The sequence below is a fragment of the Trematomus bernacchii genome, unplaced genomic scaffold (assembly GCF_902827165.1).
Source record: "Trematomus bernacchii unplaced genomic scaffold, fTreBer1.1, whole genome shotgun sequence".
NCBI lineage: Eukaryota > Metazoa > Chordata > Actinopteri > Perciformes > Nototheniidae > Trematomus > Trematomus bernacchii.
Window position 1 is genome coordinate 153,282 of NW_022988176.1, and position 26,413 is coordinate 179,694.

At 40.9% G+C, this 26,413-nt stretch overlaps 2 protein-coding genes across 2 annotated transcripts in view; both read right to left on the minus strand.

Moving 5' to 3' along the window:
- LOC117476043 (peroxisomal membrane protein 2-like) overlaps positions 1 to 26,413 on the minus strand; it is a 95,708-nt gene that overhangs the window by 2,679 nt on the left and 66,616 nt on the right. The gene's annotated exons all lie outside the window — the stretch shown is intronic.
- Positions 14,199 to 18,803, minus strand: LOC117476039 (stonustoxin subunit alpha-like). Its single transcript, XM_034122391.1, has 4 exons — positions 18,715 to 18,803; positions 18,426 to 18,525; positions 15,965 to 17,419; positions 14,199 to 15,869 (listed from the first exon to the last, which is right to left on the minus strand). The coding sequence occupies exons 2-4, from the start codon at positions 18,514 to 18,516 to the stop codon at positions 15,295 to 15,297; spliced, it is 2,121 nt and encodes a 706-aa protein (XP_033978282.1). The 5' UTR covers positions 18,517 to 18,525; positions 18,715 to 18,803; the 3' UTR covers positions 14,199 to 15,294.

Consider the following 26,413-nt stretch of genomic DNA (forward strand, 5'->3'; position numbering starts at 1 on the left):
GGGAATCACCCGGTGCTTTCAGTCCCTGTTCACCTACCAGGATACAAACCGGAGGAGCCAGGCATGGAGGGAGGTGGCAGAGACAGTGGGTGTAACTGGTAGGTTTTCGCCTGTTTGGGGAGTTTATATCCAGTGTACTTCGTTTGAATGGACAGCAGGCATAGACAGTATATTTAGCCACCATGCAATGTTGCATAAAATAGCACCATAGACATTAATTAAAAATCGCTTTTTAGACATTAATGTCTATGGTGAGATTCATACACGGGAGCCTTTTTAAAGCCTTTTTACCCCGCTGCAAACAGAAACCCCCCCCCCCTTCCCATCACAAACTTTACACAGACCCCCCCTTCCAATTATCAACTCCTGTCTTGTTTCCGCAAACTCTTGTGTCCTGCAGCAGCTACAAGTTTTGCAAGCCCCCGTTCGTTTAGTACCTAAAATAATAGACATCGCTTTTTCCAGCTGACAAACCCGACTTTCTGGTCACTTCTTCAATTTTCCAGCCCTTGGGGAGAGACACGGGAGATTCATGTGATTGGTTGTTGCTCGCATTGCTCGCGTAAACTCCCCAAGCTCAAGACACGCCCACCGCCAAGCGGCAACGCACGCCGCCGTGTGTAGGCTGCGTTACCCCTAGATTCCACCGGGTCCGTCTGCGCCGCGTTGCGGTTTTGGTCCGGCCTCCTCCGGCGTCATACCCTACCAGGCGCGTTTCAGAATAGAGATGGCAAATCCTGATCCTTTTACGGACTCAGGGTCTTCTGAGTCAGTCATTGAAGAGATCCGGATCATACGAGTCATTTGAGTCATATGAGTCAGCATCACCAAGACCGTAGAAATCCTATCGGTGAAACCGAAAAGTTGTTGCATTTCACGAGCATATTATTATTCCATATATTTTGAATATATATATATATATTTGTATATATATATATATATAATATCTGCATGTATATTTTCTATTTCGACATGTATATTTTATATTTTATATTTTATTTTATTTTTCTTTCTATTCTTGTATATTTTGTAGTTTTGTTTTATTGTAAAATGCCTTTTATGCTGCTGTAACAACAACAATTTCCCAATTTGGGATCAATAAAGTACTATCTATCTATCTATCTATTAAACTGACGTTATATTAACCTCCGCGACACTTTTTTGCTTTAATAAAAAATGTTGATCACAAAAAAAAGGGTTATTTTGCGATTTGGCGAATCTGAGTCTGCTGTTGACTCGTGCATGAGGACGAGTCTGCTGGATCTCTGGATCTGCTGCTATATACGGCTCCGAGTCCGCACGAGTCTGCTCTGCTGTGTGTTGCACAGTAAGTCAGGATTTGCGAATCTGAGTCTGCTGTTGACTCGTGCATGACGACGAGTCTGCTGGATCTCTGGATCTGCTGCTATACGGTTACGGCTCCGAGTCCGCACGAGTCTGCTCTGCTGTGTGTTGCACAGCGAGTCAGGATTTGCGAATCTGCGAATCTGCGAATCTGCGAGTCTGCTGTTGACTCGTGCATAATATAGCGCGGGAGCCGGGTGCTGGAGGAGGGGCTTTGCTCGTGCACATGACGAGTATGGATCGCTGGATCTGCTATGCTATTACGGTTAGGAGCCGTCGGCTCCTCTGAGTCCCCACGAGTCTGCAGGAAGTTTCACTGATCCGCGTCCCCTCCCCTGAGCCAAACGATAACTTCTGGCAGGCAGCTATCCTGTATACTTGCTAAAGGGTAGGCAGATGGACTGGGGTATGTTGTAATGTGATTTTACATGTTATAAAGAGAGTAGCGAGTGACGCAATTTATAGTTTTAATTTGTACGTCACACCAAGTGTGGGACTCAAGGACTCGGGTTAATGGAGAGGGGAGACTCGTCACGACCAGCTCATTTCTAGGATCCGGGTTAATGATCCGGATGAATCAGGACTCGCCCATCTCTATTTCAGAAGCATTTCAGAAGCGGAGCGTCTTGCCTGCCGGCTCGCAGTTTTTGTTGATATGGGCATATTTCCTGGACAGGCTACTTTGTACAGACAAAGTTAATAATAACTGTAATATTCCAGTTATAAACGACTTGAATCAAAGATGTGTTGCTGTATTTTAGTGGTAAAAAAATGCATTCATCATCATAATTATTCTATATATATAATTTACACAGTGCCTGTAAACCGGAGGAGAACGCTGGCATTTCTCCTACTACTTGAAAGACTACGGAGGGATAGGGTCTGCAAAATTAGTTTGTGTGCGTGTATATATAGCTCTGAACGTTCCACTTCCTGCCTGCCCGACCTTACATTACGGCTGCGCCGTGACAAAAATAGGATTCGATCCCTGGAGCCCTGCGCCGAGCCGCTTCTGGGACGCTTCTGAGCCGTAACGCGCCGCGTGTGGTGGAATAGCACCCATTGACTAGAGTGGCCGCGATCGCCGTGAGCACCGCGGCGCAGCCGTAACGCGCCCGTAACGCGCCCGTAACGCGCCCGTAACGCGCCGCAGACGGACCCGGTGGAATCTAGGGGTTACACTGTAGGTGCGCCGCGTTTGGGGGTGGGGGTGCGGGTGCTAGTGGAGCCTCGCCGATGGGGGCAAGGGTGTAACTTTGGTTTGAGAAGTGGGGGGGACACACAACAGGGGGTTCTCCGCAATTAAACATTGTTCTCGATTTAATTCCATTTCCTGCCTTTCTACAAATATATATTAGGGACTAAGCAAGATGACGTGACGTGATTCAAGATGGCGCCTGTGTCGGCTCGCCGCTCGCTAAGCTCTCTAACTTTAGCTGTCCTGTTTTTGTTTTATGTTTGTCAGAATGTCTCTGCTCTGCTAGTTTATGATCGCCAAGCTCTCCTCCACCTCAGACCCTCACTGGAGTTGATATTGCTGCCCAAACCGACATCTGGCAACCATAAATCGTCTCCCCCCCCCTCTACTGTCGGATATCCCCACCTACCTGCGCAGGTTGCCCTGCATCCTGCCTCGCCGAAAGCGCTTTCGACGACGGGGAAAGCGTGGTGGTGCACTGGTCCATCTGAAGGCATACCTGACGGCTTCTTCCGTGAATTATCCACGCCTCGGATGTCACGGCCCTCCTGCTGCACGCCAAGTGAGGGATCGGTGGATTCGCCCCGTTTTTCCGGAGCTCCGGACTCTGAGGGGCCCGCTGGCAGCTCCTCCTGCCCGACTGACTGCTCCCAGCCCGCGCGGCGTTCAACATGCACATCTTCGTCAGCTGAGACGCACTACACCTTCGGCTAGCCCGGAGCGAAAACTTTGCATGGCTTTGCTAAATGCTAGGTCGATAGCAAACAAAACGTTCCTGCTAAAGGACTTCTTCACCTCTCGTAAACTGGATTTTATGTTCCTGACGGAGACCTGGGTCCACGCTGGCGAGTATACACCGTTCTCTGAACTTCTTCCTCCTGACTGTACATTCTTCAGCTCCCCCCGTGCCACTGGCCATGGTGGGGGCATAGCATCAGTGTTTAGAGCTAACCTCCAATGCCGAATGCTTCACCCTGTATCTAGCTATGCCAGCTTTGAGTTGCAGCTCTTTGAACTGAACCCGGCCTCGCCTATACTCTGCGCAGTCGTGTATCGTCCGCCAAAGTGTAATAAGGATTTCATAAATGACTTTTCTGACTTTCTGTCCGGGATCATGGTGAAATATGATCGTGTTTTGATTTCCGGAGACTTCAATGTCCATGTGTGTTGCGAGTCCAAACCTCTGGTTAGGGACTTTTTAAATCTCCTTGATTCCTTTGGTCTCGTTCAGTCCGTGGCTGGCCCAACACACGAAAAAGGTCACACTTTGGACTTAGTATTATCGTTTGGACTGTCTGTATCTGTGGATGAAATATGTGCAGCAACGCGTATCTCAGACCATTTACCGGTTCTGTTTACAACCACCATCCCTTCCGCAGGAGTCGAATCACGTGCCCCGCCGCGTCGTCTGCGTTCGATTAACCCCTTGACTGCCTCACAGTTCTCTGATGCTTTTAATGCTTCTCCGATCTGTAAATTAGATGTGAACTGTGCTTTTAATGCTGATGAGCTTATCTCCATGTTTGATTCGACATGTACACTAATACTGGATTCTGTTGCTCCTTTTACGCTTAGACGCGCCAAAGTTCTATCAGAGCCGTGGCTCAATGACTGTACTCGTGATCTTAGACGCGCTTGCAGGCGTGCAGAGAGAAAATGGAAAAAGGATAAACTCCATGTCTCCCTAGAAATCCTTCGTGCTTGCCTTTCCGACTACCAGACGGCAGTCAAAGCAGCCAAAACAGAGCACATTTCTCTGTTAATCTCCAAAAACAGCCATAAACCTCAGGTTCTTTTTAATGTCCTCAACTCTATCATTAATCCCTGTGATGTTTCTTCTATTGTCCCATCGACTACTCTCTGTGATAAGTTTCTTAAATTTTTTATTGAAAAGGTATCTGCTCTTAGGCTAGCCCACACTAGTGCTACCCCAGATCCTGCTCCTTTTCTGTGCCCTGCTGTCCTCGACCACTTTGACCCTGTATCCCTCTCTTCTCTCTCGGATGTAGTCAAGCACCTGCGGCCGACAAACTGCACCTCAGACAGCATTCCCTCTCGCCTTCTCAGAGATGTTTTAGAATCAGTTGGAGCAAGTATTTTATTACTTTTAAACACCTCTCTTACCTCAGGATGTGTCCCAGCTGCCTTCAAACACGCCGTGGTTAAGCCACTCCTTAAAAAGAAAAATCTCGACCCCTCCATTCTCGCAAATTTTAGGCCCATCTCCCAGCTGCCTTTTTTATCAAAAGCCCTGGAGCGAGTAGTCTACGCCCAGCTGCAGTCTTTTTTAACCACGCATGGAATCCATGAAAAGTTTCAGTCTGGCTTTAAACCCATGCACAGCACTGAAACAGCCCTTTTAAGAGTTTTTAATGATCTGCTCCTAGCCGCCGACTCAGGCAGCCCAGCTGTCTTGGTGCTGTTAGACCTGACAGCTGCCTTTGACACTGTGGACCATAGCATCCTGTTGTCACGGCTTGAACAGTCCGCTGGCATCACAGGCTCCGCCCTTGCATGGTTCAGGTCCTACCTGACAGACCGTAGCTTCTCGGTACAGCTAGGTGCCTTCTCCTCTGCCAAAGCCCCTCTTACCTGTGGGGTTCCCCAAGGCTCGATTCTGGGCCCCATCCTTTTCCTACTGTACATACTGCCCCTAGGTTCAATACTCACAAAACATAACATTCCCTTCCACTGCTACGCCGACGATGTACAGATATATCTGCCTCTAAAAGCAAATGTCACACACTCACTACAGCAGCTGATGGACTGCTTAACAGAGATAAAATCCTGGCTGAGCAAAAACTTCCTCAACCTCAACGAGAGCAAGACTGAGGTCATCTTTTTTGGACCGCAACCTCCAGCCTCTCCGGTTGATATTCTGGGCTCTCTCAAAAAAAACATCCTCCCCTCGGTCATGAACCTTGGAGTGACATTCACCAGCACTTTTAAATTTGACAAGCAGGTTAGCACCGTAGTAAAATCCTGCTTTTTTAAAATAAGACTATTGGCCAAAACCAAGTCGTATTTATCTTTTAAAGACTTGGAAAGGGTTATCAACGCCTTTGTAACCTCGAGACTGGACTATTGTAACGCTCTGTATGTGGGTATGGACCAGGCCTCAATTAAACGCTTACAGCTAGTCCAAAACGCGGCTGCACGTTTACTGACTGGTCACAAAAAGCGCGACCACATCACCCCTATTCTGGCCTCATTACACTGGCTTCCAGTTCGGTTCAGAATTGATTTTAAAGTCCTTTTATTTGTTTTTAAAGCCCTAAATGGGCTGGCTCCGGCCTATATAACTGAACTGCTCCAGCGCTACACCCCAGCCAGAGCTTTAAGGTCTGCTGACCAGCTGCTGCTGGTAGTGCCCAAGACCAGGCTAAAAACCAGAGGGCACCGAGCCTTTGCAGCAGCTGGCCCCAGGCTCTGGAACACTTTGCCCCTCCATGTGAGGTCGGCCCAGACCCTAGGGGTTTTTAAATCCACATTAAAAACACACTTCTTCTCTCTGGCCTTCTAATTAGAGCGGAGCATGACTCCTGACTTTTCCGTGTGTTTTATATCTGTTATAGTTATATCTGTTGTAATTTATTGTTGTTTATTGTGTTTTGTAGTAATGTGTTTTTTATTACATGTACAGCACTTTGGCTCGACCAAAAATCGCTTTTAAAATGTGCTTTATAAATAAAACCTGATTTGATTTGATTTGATGGTGTTAACTAATCCAAGAAAAACGTGTGTATATAATGAGTGCGCACATTTATCTAGTATCCTATCCATGTGAACCTGTTTTATTTGTGATGACCTCACATCCTATAGGGGGGTCCGGGGGCATGCACCCCCGGGAAGATGTTTTTCTTTAAATTTAAGTTAAAGGCATCAATCTGGTGCACAAATTAAGAGATTTATGGATACAGCTCTCAACACTCATATGAAACAGAACTGTATATATTTCAATACTCCAAAAACCATTAGAATACGCTCACAACCAATAACAAATCATTGATATACTCCTCTCTCCTATCTTTATCTTACCTAGTCTGCATTCTTTCTTTTTATTTATGCATATTTGAATCACTCCCCTTTTAAACTGTGTTTTTTATTTTTTACTGACATTGGAATTATTTGTTAACTTATTTTGAACAACTATATTAAATAGATGGAAATATTTGTTTACATAGACTGTAAAAAATGGCTGTGAAATCCACAGTTATTTACAGTGTTGGTGTACAGTAAATTACTGTATACCATTTTAGAGTATAATACCGTGTTTCCAACCAGAAATTACAGCAACTCTGGAGTTACTGTAGAAATAGCAGTAGTAACGTCCCAACTGTATAAAATCACAGTAACCAACAATGTACTGTATAAAATCACAGTAACCAACAATGTACTGTAGATAATCACAGTAACCAACAATGTACTGTAGATAATCACAGTAACCAACAATGTACTGTAGATAATCACAGTAACCAACAATGTACTGTAGATAATCACAGTAACCAACAATGTACTGTAGATAATCACAGTAACCAACAATGTACTGTAGATGATCACAGTAACCAACAATGTACTGTAGATAATCACAGTAACCAACAATGTACTGTAGAAGATCACAGTAATCAAAAAAGAAAGAACCAACCGAAAAACCCCATTTCTAGAATAGCTAAAATATGTAAAATATCTTAAATAAACCAACATATTTTTCTTAATATACATAATCTTGATGCAGTGTAATTACTAGTTTGGCTATACTAGATATTGTATATACTTAGTAGATATATATTTTTAATACCGTATGTCTTTGCAAACCGGAAGAACTACAAATGTGATGCTGATTCATACAAAGAATGTGTCTTGGCATTGCACCTTAAAAACGCAACACAGAGGAATACAAATAGACAAAAGTAAGGTAATAATCATCAATTTTATTATTATTGTGGCGGCTCAATTCCCAGTCCAGTTTGAGTCGCAGAGAGGCTAAGTTTGGCTATAGGCTGTGACGCGTTTTCAAAGAGAACGTCCACATCGAAGTAATATAGTCTGACAATATTTAATAAACAAAAACTAACGACAAACTATAGGGACAAAAACGGTCAACAGAATAAAATAGGCTTGTTTGAGATGAGCTGCGGCTCGCCTCCAAAGTAGACGAGAATAGCCGATTGCAGCTGGGGGAGGTCTCAAAAAGCTCGCCTGAAGTCGGACAGCTCGGAGTCGGCTTGACTCGGTTTGCAATGGCGGAAATTGCGTTGGCTTTCTTCGTTGCAGATGAAGTGGATGCAATAGAAATCCCACAATTATTATATCACTACAAATGAATGACTCAAGTGTCTGTTCATTTTAAAACAAATCAATACAAGGGGGGTTGAATCCTACATGTAAAAGACAGAACCACTTATTACTTTTCAAAACTACTTCCGTCAGTGGTCTTGACCAGTTTGCATTTATAAAGAATGCACAAATGTGTTTAATCGTTAATGTCAGATATGTACTAAGTAAATACATTTGTTCCTGCTCAAGATTAGATTCAACTTTATTGTTATTGCACATATTACAGGTACTGAGATAACGAAATGCAGTTTAGCTTCTAACCCGGAGTGCAAAAAGCAGTAAAGTGAAAAGTAATGTACACAATAAAATATAGAATTAATTGAATGATGAATAAACTGTGAGGGGTATGAACAACAGGACACAGGAATTGGTTTAACCTGTTAAGCCCTGAGCCTGTTTTTCAGGTCTCAGGCTCGAAAATGACATTCCCAGAACAAATGACCATATCTTCCCTTCTAAAAGGGTTAAATTAATAATCTTTTTTCTCAAAGTAATGATAAACCTGTGAGTTGGATGTAGAAAAGTCAGAATCAATATAGATGTTTTTTATTTTAAAGAAAATTCAGATTTTACATAGTAAAAAACTGTAAATTATAGTGTCCGTCCAAATATTATTTTTTACTTATAGTGAAAACTACCCTTGGATGATGGTAAGGTAGACTAAAAGCTTTAGGAATCCAAAGTACAACATATAATAAGTACCCCTGTATATGATGCAAAACAAGTGACATTTGACCTTTTTAGAGAGATTTAGCAACAAAAAAACACTTCTGGGGTCATTTGGGTGGATTTTCCATATCTCTGGCCCCCCTTGCTCGATTTTGATGGTTGACACCTCTTTCTGACCGTTAGAGCCAATAGAATCGAGGGGGGAGTCCCCCACACACACTCATTGTGAAACAAAAAGGTGGGGGCTTTGCACATGTAATTTTGCATTAGAGTGAAGCTACACTCTAGCTCTGATATCTAGAAACGGAAAAACATGGATTATCAATCTCATTGCTCATGGATTATCAGAAATCATTTCAAAGGGACACAGACACATTGGATTAACCTATGGATTAACTTCAGCAGCGTTATTATCATTTTAATGCCATTGAAGACCACTTTGGAGAGACTACAGAGCCAAGGTAACCTTGTTAGCATTTTTAGCTACCTAGCGTCAAATGTTTTGATGTCTGTTTTTGCTTATAACGTCGCGATTTCCACCAGAGAATCGCCCACTTTCAACCTGAGCCGAGGTCTAATGGACTAGAAAGAGCCATATACAGATATTAATTAACATTATTGACCATTTTTGCACAGCCTTTCACTTTGTGGTATTTAGCCGGATAATTAAAGGTCTACTCGATAAGTGAATCACATTTTTTTCTGAAAATAAAAGCAATTCATTTCCCACACTTAAAAACAAGTCACGCAGGAAATCATTATTTGTGCAGCTAACGACATCAGTTTCATGCTTAGAGGAAAAAACGGAAAACATTTCTTTATGTTCTGTCAATTATTATAATAGTAACACAAATGTTGCTTATGAGCGTAAATCCTGAGCCACACGCAGCTCTCTGGTAAATTAGGAAAGATACCATTTTCACATCATGTCCACCTGACCTATTTTAATGTGTTTCAGCTAAATCACCTTCACTGTAGAGGGCAGGGACCTGCTGGTGCCCTGCAGATTAGACTTCCTAATGAATGCTTGGGTTATAAAGAAGAAAACCCCCACTACAGAACCACACACCTTTCTCTGGTATGCACTGCAAGGCACACACCTTCATATTTCAAACGATGCTCCAAGCGAATTTAGGGTATTTTATTCCATACTTTCGATACAGTTGATTTAAGCATTTAAGGTATTAAAGGAGAATTTACAGCACTAAGTATAATGGTGCTTGTAAAAATGTTAAACTGCAGGTTCAGTGGAGGGAATAGCAATCCTTACTGACATTACTTACATGTATCATTGGCCAATTCTGAATTATAACGTTCACACACAGTTTTCTTTCCAGTGTATCTGAACTAATCGCAGCGACATCTGAGGTTCAGAAAGGTTGCAAAATAAAAAACACGACAGACAACTTCACTTTAGGCATCCTACACTCTGACTTCTCTTCAGAGGACACAAGAGAGAATAGATAAAGAAGTATATCTTTATTTCCATCTTTATCAGTGATTCTGCAGAGTGTAAAGTGGGGGAAAGCAAGATACGGTAATAAGGGTTTTAACAGTTTTTGGGTCACACATGGGCCATATTGCACTGCAATATTCCGATACAGAAAAAATACTGTACGTACATTTGATATATTTTAGTAGAAGAATACTCAACCTTCTAACCTGTTAAGCACCGCCCCCCGATACCGGGGGAAAAACGCGTCATCTGAGGAAACAGTGTCTGAGGGCATCTTAATATTTAATAAACTATGAATGTACATATATCCATGTAACGGGAAAAACTCATCTAACTGATCATTTTTATTTATTTTTCAAAATAAAACCCACAATGCTAACGCTGAGCCTCTGAATTAGCAACGAGCGAAAAATGCTAACAGATTACTGCACCGAAATTCACTCACAAAACCTTATTATTTATCTTTTCTGCACATCCAACACATCGTTTCACATCGTGAGATGACATAGAATCGAAGGGTACATACATTATCACTCAATTATACGAACTCGCGACTTTATAAACAAAAACAGACATCAAAACATGTGGCGCTAGGTAGCTAAAAACGCTAACATGGCTTACCTGTGTCCTAGTCTGGTCAAAAGTGGTCTTCAATGGCATTAAAACGATAAAAACGCTGCTGAAGTTAATCCATAGGTTAATCCAATGTGTCTGTGTCCCTTTGAAATGATTTCTGATAATCCAAAAGCAATAAACCTGCTTTTCCGTTTCCAGATATCAGAGCTAGAGTATAGGTTCGCTCTGATGCAAAACTGCATGCGCGAAGCCCCCACCTTTTTGTTTTACAATGTGTGTGAGTGGGGAGATTCCCCTTCGATTCTATTGGCTCTAACGGTCAGAAAGAGATTTCATTCGTCAAAATCGACAAACGGGGGCCAGAGATATGGAAAAACCCCCATTTCCACCCAAATCACCTCAGAGGTGGAGTTTCTTTTGCTAAACCTCTCTAAAAAGGTCAAATGTCACTTGTTTTGCATCAATCTTGATACAGGGTACTTATTATATGTTGTAATTTGGATTCCTAAAGCTGTTAGTCTACCATACCATCATCCAAGGGTAGTAAAAAAGAATTTTTGGAAGGACACTATAATTTACAGTTTTTTACATTACATTACATTACATTACATTACATTACATTACATTGCATTTAGCTGACCCTAACCCTTTTATCCAAAGCAACTTACAATAAGTACATTCGACCAGGAAGATACAAACTTGAAGAAAACAGAATCATATAAGTACATCAGGTTTCATAGAGCCAAAACATTTCAAGTGCTACTCAACTGGCTTTAGATAAGCCAGTCCTTTATTAGTATATAAGTGCTCTGTTAGCAGTTCTTTGTTTGTTAGTTTTACTATGTTCAATCTGAATTTTCTTTAAAATAAAAAACATCTATATTGATTCTGACTTGTGTACATCCAACTCACAGGTTTATCATTACTTTGAGAAAAAATATTATTAATTTTCCCCTTTTAGAAGTGTAGTTATGGTCATTTGTTCTGGAAATGTCATTTTCGAACCTGAGACCTGAACAACAGGGATGGGGTTCAACAGGTTAACCATTATCTGAAGTCTGCTGCTGTTTTGACCATTTGCATAGGAGTTACAACATCGTGCTTTATGGCGAGGGATGCGTTTCCATGGAAACGGCATACGGTGAGATCTCAGATTTGGCGTAGAGCTGTTGAGGCATGGACCGGTGATATACCGGTGAAGATTGGGGGACGATTGGACCGTGCCCATTGGAGTTACAGCGACATCGTGTTTTATAGCGAGGGATACGTTGCCATAGTAACACCACATTACGTAACACCAGATTTGATGTAGAGCTGTTCAGGGCCACAGTGTTAACCATCATGTGATGTTTGGTGGCGTTCTGAGCATGTCAGTTGGAGTTATGACATCATCATGTCATATCTCCAACACACAGGTGTTTGTGTTTGAGCTAACGACGTTATGAAACACCTGTGCTTGAGCCCAGAGATCAAAGGTTTCCATGGTGATCTGAATGAGAGATAAACCTCTTACATGTGAACGTTTGGTTGAAGAACCGTAACAGATATCGGTGAAATTTCAACGCGTGAAGCATGTCAAGGACCCTGAGCTTCTGAAGTGTGCTTTTTGTGTACTTTGGGGTCAATGATGTGGCCTTTTTGGCAGATTAACTAAAGATGTGCGGCTGCTGTGAGGAAAGATCAGGCTGAATTTACAATAGGCCTTAATGGAGACATGTTGAACGTTTTTGTCCCTTCATGCCCTCAAGAGGCATTTTGTTTGATTTTTTTGCTTCATTTTTTATAATTTTTCAAGCTAAGAGATGTTTTCCTACGTTTTTCATAAAAAATGATGTCCAAGGAGTGTAGGGTTTGGGAATTATGGCAGGTTTAAAAAAATATATATGAAGGCACATTTCAAGCTCTCCTCCACTCTAGCTGTGACATCACGCACTCTAGCCTTAACGAGCTGCGCAATACACACTAATGTTCAAATCTGAAGAAAGCCTCTTTACCAAGGTCTGAACAATGTTTAATATTTCCTACTAAACTATAGCTTGGAATTTGAGGTGAATGCAACCGATAACCCTCATTTGTCCCTGGTCAAGAGGCATAAACTAAAGGGACATTTACTAGAATACAATGAATATGAAGGAATTGCCACAATTCTTTAATTTAACACCATTAATCCGAATATAATGGATGTGACACCACTTCCAATACTACAAGACATAACAACAACTGGCCCACAGTGTAAAGTCAGGTCTCAACTTTATTTAATATTTTGCTCAAGAACAGAGTGAACATATACAGATGTTGAAGTGTTACAGGAATCTGATATTGCTTCATCTTTATAACCATCAGCAATATTTCCAACAAAATGGTGTTAACAGTGACTCTCAAACAAAACAAGTTTTACATTTTTTTTTTCATGAGCTATGAGTTCTGCACAAAGAAGGAAATAAACAAATGCTGAACAAAGCAATAGGATATTCCCAACATAATCAAAATGATACATTTAACAAAACAGATATTCTTTGTCTTTTACTTAACCTGTTCCACTCTGAGCCTGTTTTTCAGATCTCAGGCTCGAAAATGACATTCCCAGAACAAATGACCATATCTTCCCTTCTAAAAGGGTTAAATTAATAATCTTTGTTCTCAAAGTAATGATAAACCTGTGAGTTGGATGTAGAAGTGTCAGAATCAATATAAATGTTTTTTATTTTAAAGAAAATTCAGATTTTACATAGTAAAAAACTGTAAATTATAGTGTCCGTCCAAAAATTATTTTTTTCAGATAGTGAAAACTACCCTTGGATGATGGGTTAGTAGACTAAAAGCTTTAGGAATCCAAAGTACAACATGTAATAAGTACCCTGTATCAAGATTGATGCAAAACAAGTGAAATTTGACCTTTTTAGAGAGATTTAGCCAAAAACCCCCACTTTTGGGGTCATTTGGGTGGATTTGACCTATCTCTGGCCCCCCTTGGTCGATTTGGTTGGTTGACATACCCTTGTGACCGTTAGAGCCAATAGAATCGAAGGGGGAGGCCCACTCACACACACGTTGTAAAGAAAAAATGTGGGCGCTTCGCGTGTGGAAAACGAAACCAAAGTGGAGGAATGTCTCCTTCTGGAGTTTGGAAACTAAAACGCAGTTGTATTGCTTATGGATTATCAGAAATAATTTCAAAGAAGGCACAGACACATAGGATGAACCTATGGATTAACTGCAGCATCGTTTTTTTATCGTTTTAATGCCATTGAAGACCACTTTTGACCAAGGTAAGCCATATTTACGTTTGTTAGCTACTTAGCTCCACATGTGATGATGTACGCTTTCGTTTATAGCGTCGCGAATGTTTATCACTGAGTGTTGAGGTTTTTTACACAGATTCAGTGTCTCCAGGACACCAAAAACGAGTGGTTGGCTGTGCATCTAGGATAAGTAATAAGGGAGTTATGAGTGAGTTTAAGTGCCTTTGTAGGTTCCGTTTTTTCGATCGAGGCTAATTCAGAGGCTGAGTGCTAGCATTGTGGGTTTTTTTTGAAAAAAAAAATTAAAAAGATCAGTTAGCTGAGTTTCTTCCCGTTACATGGATATAACACATTCATAGTTTTATTCAATATTAAGATTCCTTAGACGTTGTTTCCTGCAAATTACGCGTTTATCCGCCCGGTACCGGGGGGATGGTGTGAAACAGGTTAAACTATGATTTCATATTTCATCATTATAATGTTGATAAAGCATGTCTAATCTTGTCCTAAACAGAAAAACCCACCCCGCACCGGTTTCATAAGAAAAAAGACTCCTCTTGTATTCTCTAAATATAACTCGCTTTAAAATACTGTTTAAAAAAAAGACAAAGCAAAAGCAATTGGCACTTGAAGTACCTTTTGTCCTAAAATAATGAACATAAATTCAACAAAATAAGCAACTATTTTTTCCCCCATTATGTTTATATGTGTTGTATTTCAACATAAGTTTTGACAGAGCAATTGCCGTGTATATAATGCTTGAGTATATGTTACTACAATAGAAAGTTCCAATAAAGACATATTGTTCAACTGTTCGTAAAGCAGCGGCTTTAAACAGTTTGAGAAAAGGATGAAATCAACATTTACTGATAAACAAAAGTCACTTTTTTATATCGTAATTCTTTCTGGTCCCTCTGGGTTTGAATGCATTTTTTATTCTGTGTGGCACGTTAAAGTTAAAATGGGATGTTAGGTTGCCATTTAAAACTTTAGACCGACCAAGAAGCTAAGAGTTCTTCATCATTGCCTTAGTGGGAGAAGTTGGGAGAAGTTGGGAAAAGTTGACCTCTCAGGTGTTCAACAGGTTTACCCGCTTCATACCAGACAATTACTGTACACAAAGTTAATGAATGGGAACTCTAACCAGAATACAGTGAAGACCGCTCCCCAGAATATACTTAATCATAAAAGCTACATTGTTTAAAGCAATAATAAAACAGTCCCCTGTCCCTCTAGGTTTGAATGCATTTTTCATTTTGTGAAGCAAGTTAACGTCAAAATGTGATTTTAGGACGCAATTTTAAACTTTAGGCAGACCATGAATGGCCGACTGTGTGTAGATGTGTGTGAACGTTAGGCTACTGAGCAGGTGTTTGACAGCCTCTGCCTCTATGAATGTGTGTGAACTGCCAATGTAAAAGCGCTTTGATGGGTCGTAAAGACTGGAAAGGCGCTGTATAAATCCAGTTCATTTACAATTCAACTGGACACAGGTAGGCATAGTTGGAAGTATGATAAGCCCAGAGGCCTGGAACAAGAGGCCCAGTGAATGTGGTGTGAAAGGTGGTCAGGTGACTCAGTGTGTTAAGGTGACTCAGTGTGTTAGAGGAGACTCTGTAGAAGGACAAAGTGCCAGCAGGCCAGTCCAGATACACCCCGAATCTACTGAATAAACCAGAGGGATTTGGTACTTTCCACACCCTCTCATTGGCATGGTATGCCTTAAGAGAGTGGTCTAAGAACCACAAATCTCTGCCAAAACACCATGTTTTTGAATTACAGCCGAACTTGCTCGCATGTCCGTCATTTCTGTCAGCTCCCTTGTATGCAACAGCAGCATAAACAGACTGCCAGCCACTGGTACTCCACTCTACCTCCCAGTAATGGCACCCAGTTAACTCCTCTTTGCACAACACCTGTGAGTACTCAAACCTCTCTGGGTTAGAAGGATAATTCTGCCATGGTCCACATGTTGCCTTTTTGTTTCCGTCAGACAGAGTGAGATAGCCGTTGGCAGTGTTTGGGTCCAGGTTGAGATCACAGGCATCTGATGGAGAAAACATAACAAAATATCTTATCAGTAACTTTGATGGTCAAACTGCATGATAATTCATGTTTTTAACTAAAAAAAGCATGACTTACACCAGATCAGATCTCTCTTGTCTGTGATGGTCTCCACAGAAGAAGGCTTTTGAGGATGAAAGTCTTTATTGACATGCTTGCCTTTCTTGTAGTGATGGATGCTTGCTCCTTTGTAGATGGGATCGGTTTTGGCCGTTATGAGGAAACGGAATTTGCTGTTGTGCTTCAGCGCGTTGGAAGCACCCTGGAAAAATGTGGCTTTTTCTCTCATTGTTTTAAGAACTTCTTTGGAGTAGTACCACTTGTCTTCATGGGTACTTCCTAACTTGGTTGATTTAAAGTAGTCAGCCATCTCATCAAGGTAGCTATCACCCCTTGACATGGAGGTGAAAACAAAGCACAGAACATCCTCTACGCCTGGAGCAAGGACCTCTTTGTCCACCTCGGTCTGGTTCTGGACGATCTTTACTCCCTCCATGGTGTCGACACAGGACCCGATGATGTTGATTTCTATCTCTTTGTGATCCAGCCACTTGTTTAGTTCTTCATGGCTGAATGGTGACTTGTGCCTGTCTTCAAAGACTTTTTCCAGTGAGCTCTCATCTTCCTTTCCTGCTCGGATGGAGGGAAGTATCTTTGCCATGGCTTGCTGGATGTTGGTTTTATAATAACCACACAGTTTTTGGAAAGTGCTTAGGTCTTTTCGGATCTTTGGGAAGTCCTCTCCCTCTTTGTCGTCCAGAGAATTGTTGCTTCTCATTTCTACTTCCTTTAAATCTTCCAGAGCATCTTGGGCTTTCCTCACTAGTCCAATACTGATCCCTGTCATCAGCTCAGGAGCTTTGGGATCGAAACTCTTCAGTGGCATCAGCCAGACCTTCACTGGGACCGAATTCTCCCCATTTTTTCCCAGTAGCTGTGGAAGGTCTACATAGCGCTGTACCGCCGCACAAAATGTTGCTGGGTTGCTTTTAAGAATGAAGTCTCCGTAGAATTTGCAGGAGAATTTCTCAGTCAGGGCTTTCTCTTCATGAGTCAGCTTGATGTCAACCTTCCCCTTAACATCAAAAAAAGGAATCTTCTTTATCAAAGCTTGCATGCTGCCCTCTATCTTCTGAACCTGAGTGGCTTCTAACTTCTCACTATCAAACACAAAGAAAGCATTTGCCCCATACAGGATGCCTGTGACTACATGTGTGGCCAAGCCCTTCTCAATAATCTTCATCTGTTCGGCGCCCAGGGTAACTTGATCAATTGACAACTGCTTGAAGTTGGTGGTAGCTTTGTACTGCAAAGTCACTCTGCTCTGATTCTTGAATTGTTTCTGATCCTTCAGATATTTGGCAGATCCGCCAACTTCTATCAGTCCACTCATGAAACTGGCCTGCAGAGAAGCTTCAATATCCATCATGGTGGACTTTGATTCAATGGTGTCACATTTAGAAATCGCAAAATTACTGTACTGCTGAGGGGTTTCAGTTGTTTTTAGAGTTTCAGCATTCCCTAATTTGAGACCTAAATAAACATAAACAAAGACATAATTAAACATGAAAGAACAAGTTTTTCGGATCAGTTCAGGGCAAAAACTTTTGTTTATATAAATTCACATAAAACATATATTTTCAAAGTTTTTCAGGTTGCAGCTTCATATCCTGTGAGAGGTTTTAATAAGCAAAGTTTGTGTGTGTGAAATAAATTCAGACTTCTGAGAAAGAATTCAGAGTCTTTATTTGAGTTCTAAGATTAAAGTTATTCTAAGAAAAATATTTTATTTTTTATTAGAATTCTAAATTTAAGCTCAGTATTCTAAAACTAAAGATTTCTTGAAAAAAAAATGTTCGTAATAAGATTAAAGTTATTCTGAGAAAAATCAGAAAATCTCAGTAACTGACTTTTTTCTTAAAATTCTTGGTTTAATCACAGAACCCAAAAAAAACTCACTTATGGTCAGATCTTCTGAGAAAAAAGAGACCTCTTCAGAGTATGGAGGAGATCTTACCAAAAGTGATATTTCTTTTTTGTTGTGAGTTTAAAGATGTACTAAATGTACTTATATACTAATGTATAAAAAGTACTATTAGAATTGTCACTTTTTTATTAAAATCCTGAATTAACTGGTGCAGCCCTAATCCTCTCAAGCATTCTTTAAATTAAGAAAAAAATATTTTAAAAAAAGTTCAAGATTCTGATCTTTTATTCTAACTTTGGTCAGATGTTAAACATTTTCAAATATAGCCCTAATTCTCGTTTGTTCTGGAGTCAGTCAGAAAGGCATACTTGTCCCTGGGCAGGCAATATTTAAAAACACAGATTTAAGATAAAATGCATAGAAAATACAATCAATGGACAAAAGCAGTGAAAAATATCCAGATATACACAGGTGCCCGACAAAGAGACAAAAGAAACATCTCTCACAACACACTCAATTTAAAATGGCATTACAACAAAATAATATTAGGCCTGGTGAATTGTTGTTGTAGACTGACTATGATGAAAGCTTTATGACAATGTGAAGTCTTACCTGGGACCAGTTCATCACTCCGAGCATCATAGAGCATCCCTAGGGTGAAAGCTCGTCCCAGAGCAGCAACGTTCATGAGATCTGAGGTCATTTCTACAACCTGTTGAGAAGAAACAGCACAGAATTCAGAACCTGATTCAAACGTCTGTTAAGGAGTAGGAGATTTGAGAGTTAATAACACTTGGAGTCTGACTGTCAACTTTGCTTAGTAATGCAGTATTTCCCTACAGACACTAATCAAGCAGCTGTAGTTTTTATTATAAATCTGTGTTTGTCTGTTAGTCCTCACCTGGTGAAGTTGTGTAGAGCAGCAGAGTTGTGTGAGAGTCTTCTGACTTCCAGCAGGAGCTTCAAGTCTGATGAAATGTGGTGTTGTGAGGTGACTTATATACTGTCAGATACTCTCCTCACCTGACATCCTATCACACATCTAAACACATCTGTCAAAACAGTTCTTAGTGTGACAGGCCTTGGCAAGATAACACCTTCCTGATGTGATAAACAGAAAAACAAAAAGTCCCTTGTACCTAGGAATGCAGAGACACTTCCCTGACACTGATTGATAGTCTTTTCTGTCGACTTCTTACCCCTAGATTCCACCGGGTCCGTCTGCGGTGCGTTACGGGCGCGTTACGGCTTCGCCGCGGTGCTCACGGCTATCGCGGCCACTCTAGTCAATGGGTGTTATTCCACCACACGCGGCGCGTTACGGCTCAGAAGCGGCCCATAAGCGGCTCGGCGCAGGGCTCCTCTAAAATTAGGATCGAATCCTATTTTTGTCGCGGCGCAGCCGTAACGTAAGGTCGGGCAGGCAGGAAGTGGAACTTTCAGAGCATATATAGCATATATATAGATATATACACACACACAAACTAATTTTGCAGACCCTATCCCTCCGTAGTCTTTCAAGTAGGAGGAGAAATGCCAGCGTTCTCCTCCGGTTTACAGGCACTGTGTAAATTATATATATAGAATAATTATGATGATGAATGCATTTTTTTACCACTAAAATACAGCAACACGTCTTTGATTCATGTCGTTTATAACTGGAATATTACAGTTATTATTAACTTTGTCTGTACAAAGTAGCCTGTCCAGGAAATATGCCCAAATCAACAAAAACTGCGAGCCGGCAGGCAAGACGCTCCGCTTCTGAAATGCTTCTGAAACGCACCTGGTAGGGTATGACGCCGGAGGAGGCCGGACCAAAACCGCAACGCGGCGCAGACGGACCCGGTGGAATCTAGGGGTTACATAACATGCTTACAGAAATGACCTTATTTAAAGGTGACATGTGTCCAAGCCATCTGCTCCAAAGAAATACGGGGAAAGCTCTGTTAATAGTTCCATACATACAATCATTTATATATACAAACCCCAATTCAACGAAGTTGGGACATTGTGTAAAACAGAAAAAAAACAGAATACAATGATTTGAAAAGAAAAAAAGAAAAAAATATATTTTAAGATGTTTTGATATTCACTCTTTGAATTTGAAGCCTGCAACACCTTGACTGTACGTTCGTGTGAATGTCAGTGGGCAACATTAGCATGTCATTTTTTTACATTCATTAACGCTGTGGTTCTAGATACGGTGAACCCCCTACAGATGAGTGGACGTCATGCTGAACAAGCTTTTCTCACCATAGGCAGCTAGCCAAAATAAAACCTTTTATCCCCAGACAGCAGTTTGAGACAGTAATCCACGCCTTCGTCACCACTCGGCTGGTGTGACGAAGGTAACTTCGTCACTGTGGACTGACGGCTTCGGGCCTGGTAACTCAGCACTTTAGTGAACAGTTTGCACTTTATTAGCGTGATTGCACAGTACAGTTTGGCATTACATATTTGCACATTTTACATAATTTATACTAATTATTGAGGTAGTATTTATTAACTGATTGGACCGTGTTGATTGGAATGTCGTCTGGCCGGTACTGGTCGGGCCCTCGGCTCCGCCTGAGAAGATGGGGGAGTTGGCGAGAGCGCAGAGAGTATTTGTGCTGGGGTAGAAATGACAGCGGTTGAGAGTAATCAGGGTGCAAATAATATGTTGAGGGTGTATGGGTCATGACTAGAGATGTCCCGATCCGATCACGTGATCGGGGATCGGAGCCGATCACGTGATTTTCAAAAGATCGGAATTGGGAGAAAAAAATCGGGGATCGGAATCTTTTTTCTTTTTTTTTTTTAATCAAATATTTTTTTTATTTTATTTAATGTTACAAAACAAAAATGACCATGTTCACATCTTAAAGTCATCCTGAGGCCTTAGTTTTGGTTTAAAATTACACAACATCATGTATGTGTTGCTTCTTTTGGGCTTGTTTTCATAGACCTGGTTGCTTATTTCTCTCAAATCTGGCAACAGAGTGGGCAGGGCGCAGTGTCTAATAGTAGCAGTAAGCTAACGAGAGGCTACGTTCAGCTGGTGACTCGGGACAGAGAAAATGTCAGGAGTTTGGAAGTATTATAAAATTGAAAGCGAAGGCAGTGTAACAGCCAGATGCAATGTTTGCAAGGCGGAGGTTCCGCGTGGTGGAAAGAACAGAGCTACGTTCAACACGACCAATCTAATACGCCACCTGAGAAACAAACACCAACAACAACACAACGAGTACACAGCGGCCATTCAGGTAACGGCACTGAAACAACCAACACTTTCAGTGTGGATGACCAGCCGTTATCTGTGGTGGAGAACGTGGGGTTTAAGGGACAACTTGAATGCTTTTCTCCTTTTTTTTCTCTTAATGCATTGCATAAAGATTGGATCGGGAAAAATCGGTATCGGCAGATTGTCAAAATCAAATGATCGGAATCGGATCGGGAGCAAAAAAAGGTGATCGGGACATCCCTAGTCATGACGTTGGGTTGCATTGATTGTACGAGTTGCCACTGTGTGGAGTTGACATGTCACTCCCCCATGTCTGTTGCTGCTGATTGTGTGCACCTGGTGCCCTGTGTTGTCTCCTCCCCCCTCACCTGTGTTTAATTGCTCCACCCTCACCTGTGTCTTGTTGATTAATTAGTGTGTGTGTATTTAGGCTCTGTGTTTCCTGTTTGTAATGTGGTGTGAGATCCTTGTGGCTGGTGACTGTGCTCACGGGAACAGCAAGATTGAGGCTGTGTCCTGTGACCGAATTTAATAAATGCCCACACCGGGTTATATTTTTGGACGTTCTGCCTCTGCCTCCTTGCTTGGTCGGGCCGCTCAACGGTCAGTCTCACAGCTGGATTACTGTAACTCTCTTTACATGGGGGTTAGTGGGTCCTTTCTTGCTCATCTGCAGCTGGTGCAAAATGCAGCAGCAAGGCTTTTAACTGGCACATAGAAATATGACCACATTTTCACAATTTTGGCTTCGCTCCATTGGCTGCCAATACATCATAGGATTCATTTTAAAATAGTTGTATTTACTTTTAAATCCCTCAATGGCATGACCCCATCTTTCTGAGCTGCTACACCCTTACACGCCCAACCGCCCTCTCAGGTCAGCGGATCAACTGCTCCTGAATGTGCCCAGAACCAGGTCTAAGCTCAGAGGGGACCATTGCTTCTCTCTAGCAGCTCCCACACTGTGGAACGATCTGCCCATGCACATCAGACAGGCCGCCACACTGCCTGCTTTTAAATCGCTTCTGAAAACCCACCTCTTCTCCTTAGCGTATTGACATCTTTTAGATTGTTGCTTTTATTGCATTTAAAATTGTCTATTGTTTGTACTTGTACTTGTTTTATGGCGTGTGAGCTGAGCTGTGTGATTTTTTGTATGTTTGTTTTTTTATTTGACTGTACAGACCAATACTTTGGTCTGTATTGTATTGTATGCTGGCCCTGGCACTTCACTCTACACCTGAATCTGAAATAGCAGAAAACTGGTTGACATGTTATTTCTGGATTACAGTTACATTTCAACACAATCAAGCCAATGAAGCTGATTGTGAAGCTGGCAGGCCTTTCAGACATACCATGGGTGGTAAGAATCAGAATTAGGTGCTATTTATCACTGCTTCCCCATGCCAAGTATGGCACAATGCACTATACGCACCTGGATGGTGCTCTCAATAAGAACACAACAAGTTAGATGTGGAATACTGGACACTTCTCAAAAACGATATGGTTGCTAGCTAGTTAACAGCTAGTAGTAGATCGGAGCAGAGCAGGTATGTCAGATCCGAGCCAAGGCCACGCAATCGATATCCACACTCTGCAATTTCTTATAATGCAACTCTGATGAATTAATTAATGTTTGTTGGAGACTCAAATGTATTAAACTTGACCAACCAATGTGTGAATTTACTAAATTAACGTGTTCCCTCATTTTTTATCTCAACATTAAATTAAAAAGGCATTAAAGTAAAGATCAAAAACAAACTCAAGGAACAAGGAAGGAGGAAGTGAACAAAAACAGAAAACAAAGAAGGGCCTTTCCCTTCTGATGCTGACACAAGGTCATTTAAATGGTTTCCTCAGACGCCAGGTGTGCGTTGTTAGGAATGCAGCATACCTGCAGAGCTGCTGCAGAGGGAGGGAGGCAGAAACACATTCAGCTGGAACAAAGACATTCAGACCATTTCTGGGAAACAAATACATACTTTTTTTTTTCTGAGTAACTTCTCAAACTGCAGATCATCAAAGAAGATATTTTACAGATCAGCATTCATACATTTTACACAAATAACTTAATTATACAATGAATGTAGCGTTTGTAACCCCATCCCACTATTGCAACTGTAATATCAGATAAAGCATATTTCATAAATGTTAGTAATCTCACAGTATTTTTTATTTATTATTTATTTATTTAGGGTTATTTCACTTTATTTATTAGTTTCTTAGCGAAATCTACTAAAACAAAGTACTTCATTATCTAGTGTTCAGCTTTTATCCACAAAAATGTATCTTTCAGTAACTTTCTGAGAGAATTAAGCATTAATCTGTCAAATGTTCAAAACGGCCTGAAATAGCCTCAAAATCACAATCTGCCATTAGAGTCACATTCTTAAAGGTAGGGTAGGTAAGTTTGAGAAACCGTCTCGAGATCGCTAAAATTTGAAAATACACAACCGGAGAAAATCTGCCACTTCCTTATAGAGCCCCTCCTCCAACACACACGAACGCGCACATGACCAATGAGGGCACGAGATAAGTTTGTGCACAGATGGAAGGCTGACAGGCAGGTAGGCCATCCAGTTATTTTAGCCGGGCCGGCTAAAATGATTGGTCGTGCTTTTTACAGTATTACGGCTTCCACAGATGACATTTTTTTATGGATTTTTTGTCAAAGCACTTAAGATATTCATTGCTATCGGGATGTTAAGAGCATTCCATGGAATACAACAAAAAGTGTATCTCGAGCCCGTTTCTCAAACTTACCTACCCAACCTTTAACAAAAATCTACTAACACAAAGTACTTTATTTTCTAGTTTTCATCTTTTATGCACAAAAGAGTATATTTCAGTATCTTTCAGTAACTTTTTGAGAGAATTAAGAATAAATCTGTCAAATGTTCAAAACGGCCTGAAATAGCCTCAAAATAACAATCTGCCATTAAGAGTCACATTCTTAACGAAATCTACTAAAACAAAGTACTTCATTATCTAGTGTTCAGCTTTTATCCACAAAAGTGTATCTTTCAGTAACTTTCTGAGATAATTAAGCATTAATCTGTCAAATGTTCAAAACGGCATTTTTTCACTGAAATAGCGTCAAAATCGCAAACTGCCATTAATGATCCGGCCCTCAACAGCTCTACGTCAATTATGGGGTTTCATATATGCCGTTTCCATGGCCATAAAACTCCTATGAAAATGGTCAAAACACCAGACTTCAGATGGTGGTTAATGGTCCAGCCCTCAACATGTGTGCCATTAGTGAGTTTTCCTCAAAAGCTGTTCAAAAAGTGCTCAAACTTCACATGTGTGCTAACAGTCCAGCCGTGAAGACATCTACGTGACAGTTTTGAGATTTCTTCAAATGCTGTTGCCTTGGCAACATAACGCTCGCTATGAAACTAGGTTTTCTCATAACTTCAGTGAAAATGCTCCAAACGGCCCAAAACTTCACAGGTTTGGGAACGATGCAGCCATCAACACATCTAAGCGTATTATGGGGTGTCATCAAATACCGTTGCCATGGCGACAGATCATTCGTCATCAAGTTAGTTAAAAAGTTTGCAGTTCAAATATTCTGCTGCTTTTCCAAGCCTTTTTACTTTCTTTTCTTCTCTTATCACACATTCAAGCCCCCAGTGTTTATGTATCATTTCAATTTCAATTCTTCACTTTCTTCTTACACATTACATTTCAGCATAGCAGTTCAGCGTCATCTCTTCAGCATAAAGCATTCCCACTAGCAATTTCTTCAGGAATTGCATTCTCTAGTTTTAGAACATTCTACAACAGATGGAGACCAAGCAGTTTCAATGTGATGTAGTTTTCTCTGTATGAATACTTGAGGTTGGCCATCATGTATGGACAGCTTTATCACAGAAACATTATCTTTATGGCTGCATTGTTTTTTACTGTGAGAAAGTCTTGCTAGAAAGCCTTATAGTTTGGGGTTGGCTGACCAGGCCTTGATATTAGCACACAATGCATTTGAGAAGGAAGTGTTTAAAACATTCTGTGCCAGCAGCAGAAGGGAAAGACCTAGATCTGTTTTTTGTATCTTTATTTACATCCTCCTTCCTTCCTTGAATTTCTTTTTGCCATGATCCTCTGTAGCAGCTCTGCAGGTATGCTGTTTTGCTAAACAAGGTGCAACTGTCGTCTGAAGGAAGTGTTTAAACTATTTTGTGCCAGCAGCAAAATAACTAGGTCCTTCTTTGTTTTCTGTAATGTAGCAAATTTACGAAGGCACAGGGTTATTCACATCATGTTGTTGTCACAGAAAATATAAACTAAATATATAGCTTAAAAAAGGAATAAATAAAGTGAAATAACCCTTTGGTTAGCCTTAGTAAAAAAATACTGTGAGATTACTTACATTTATGAAATGTGCTTTATCTGATATTACAGTTGCAATAGTGGGGTGGGGCTACAAATGCTACATTCATTTTATAATTAAGTTAATTGTGTAAAATGTATGAATTCTGATCTGTAAAATATCTTCTTTGATGATCTGCAGTTTGAGAAGTTACTCAGAAAAAAAAAGATTTATGCATTTGTTTCACAGAAACGGTCTGAATGTCTTTTGTTCCAGCTGGATGTGTTTCTGCCTCCCTCCCTCCTAACAACGCACACCTGGAGTCTGAGGAAACCATTTAAATTACCTTGTGTCATCATCAGAAGGGAAAGGCCCTTCTTTATTTCTGGCTTTGTTCACTTCCTCCTTCCTTGTTCCTTGAGTTTGTTTTTTACCTTTCATTGAATGTTTTTATACAAATTAGGTTAATCAGAGGTTAACTAGATTAACCATCTACAGGTTGGTTGGTCAAGTTTAATACATTAGAGTCTCCAACAAACATGAATTAATTGATCAGAGTTGCATTATAAGAAATTGCAGAGTGTGGATATCGATTGCATGGCCTTGGATCGGATCTGACATACCTGCTCTGCTCCGATCTACTACTAGCTGTTAACTAGCTAGCAACCATATTGTTTTTGAGAAGTGTCCAGTGTTCCACATCTAACTTGTTGTGTTCTTATTGAGAACACCATCCAGGTGCGTATAGTGCATTGTGCCATACTTGGCATGGGGAAGCCAGAGGTGGGAGTAAGTCCTACATGTGCAAGTCATGAGCAAGTCTCAAGTCTTGACCTACAAGTATCAAGCAAGTCCCAAGTCACTGTGGTGAGAGTCAAGCAAGTCAAGTCAAGTCATTGCTCAGGTCAAGCAAGTCAAGTCAAGTCATACGAAATTCTGATGAATAAGCCCAGTTTCCGCATTTAAATCAGTTAAAAGACAGTGGTTATGAAAATGGATCTAACCCACACTATGATCTTCATTACATACACAGTTAATCATTTGAAATCTAATTTAGAC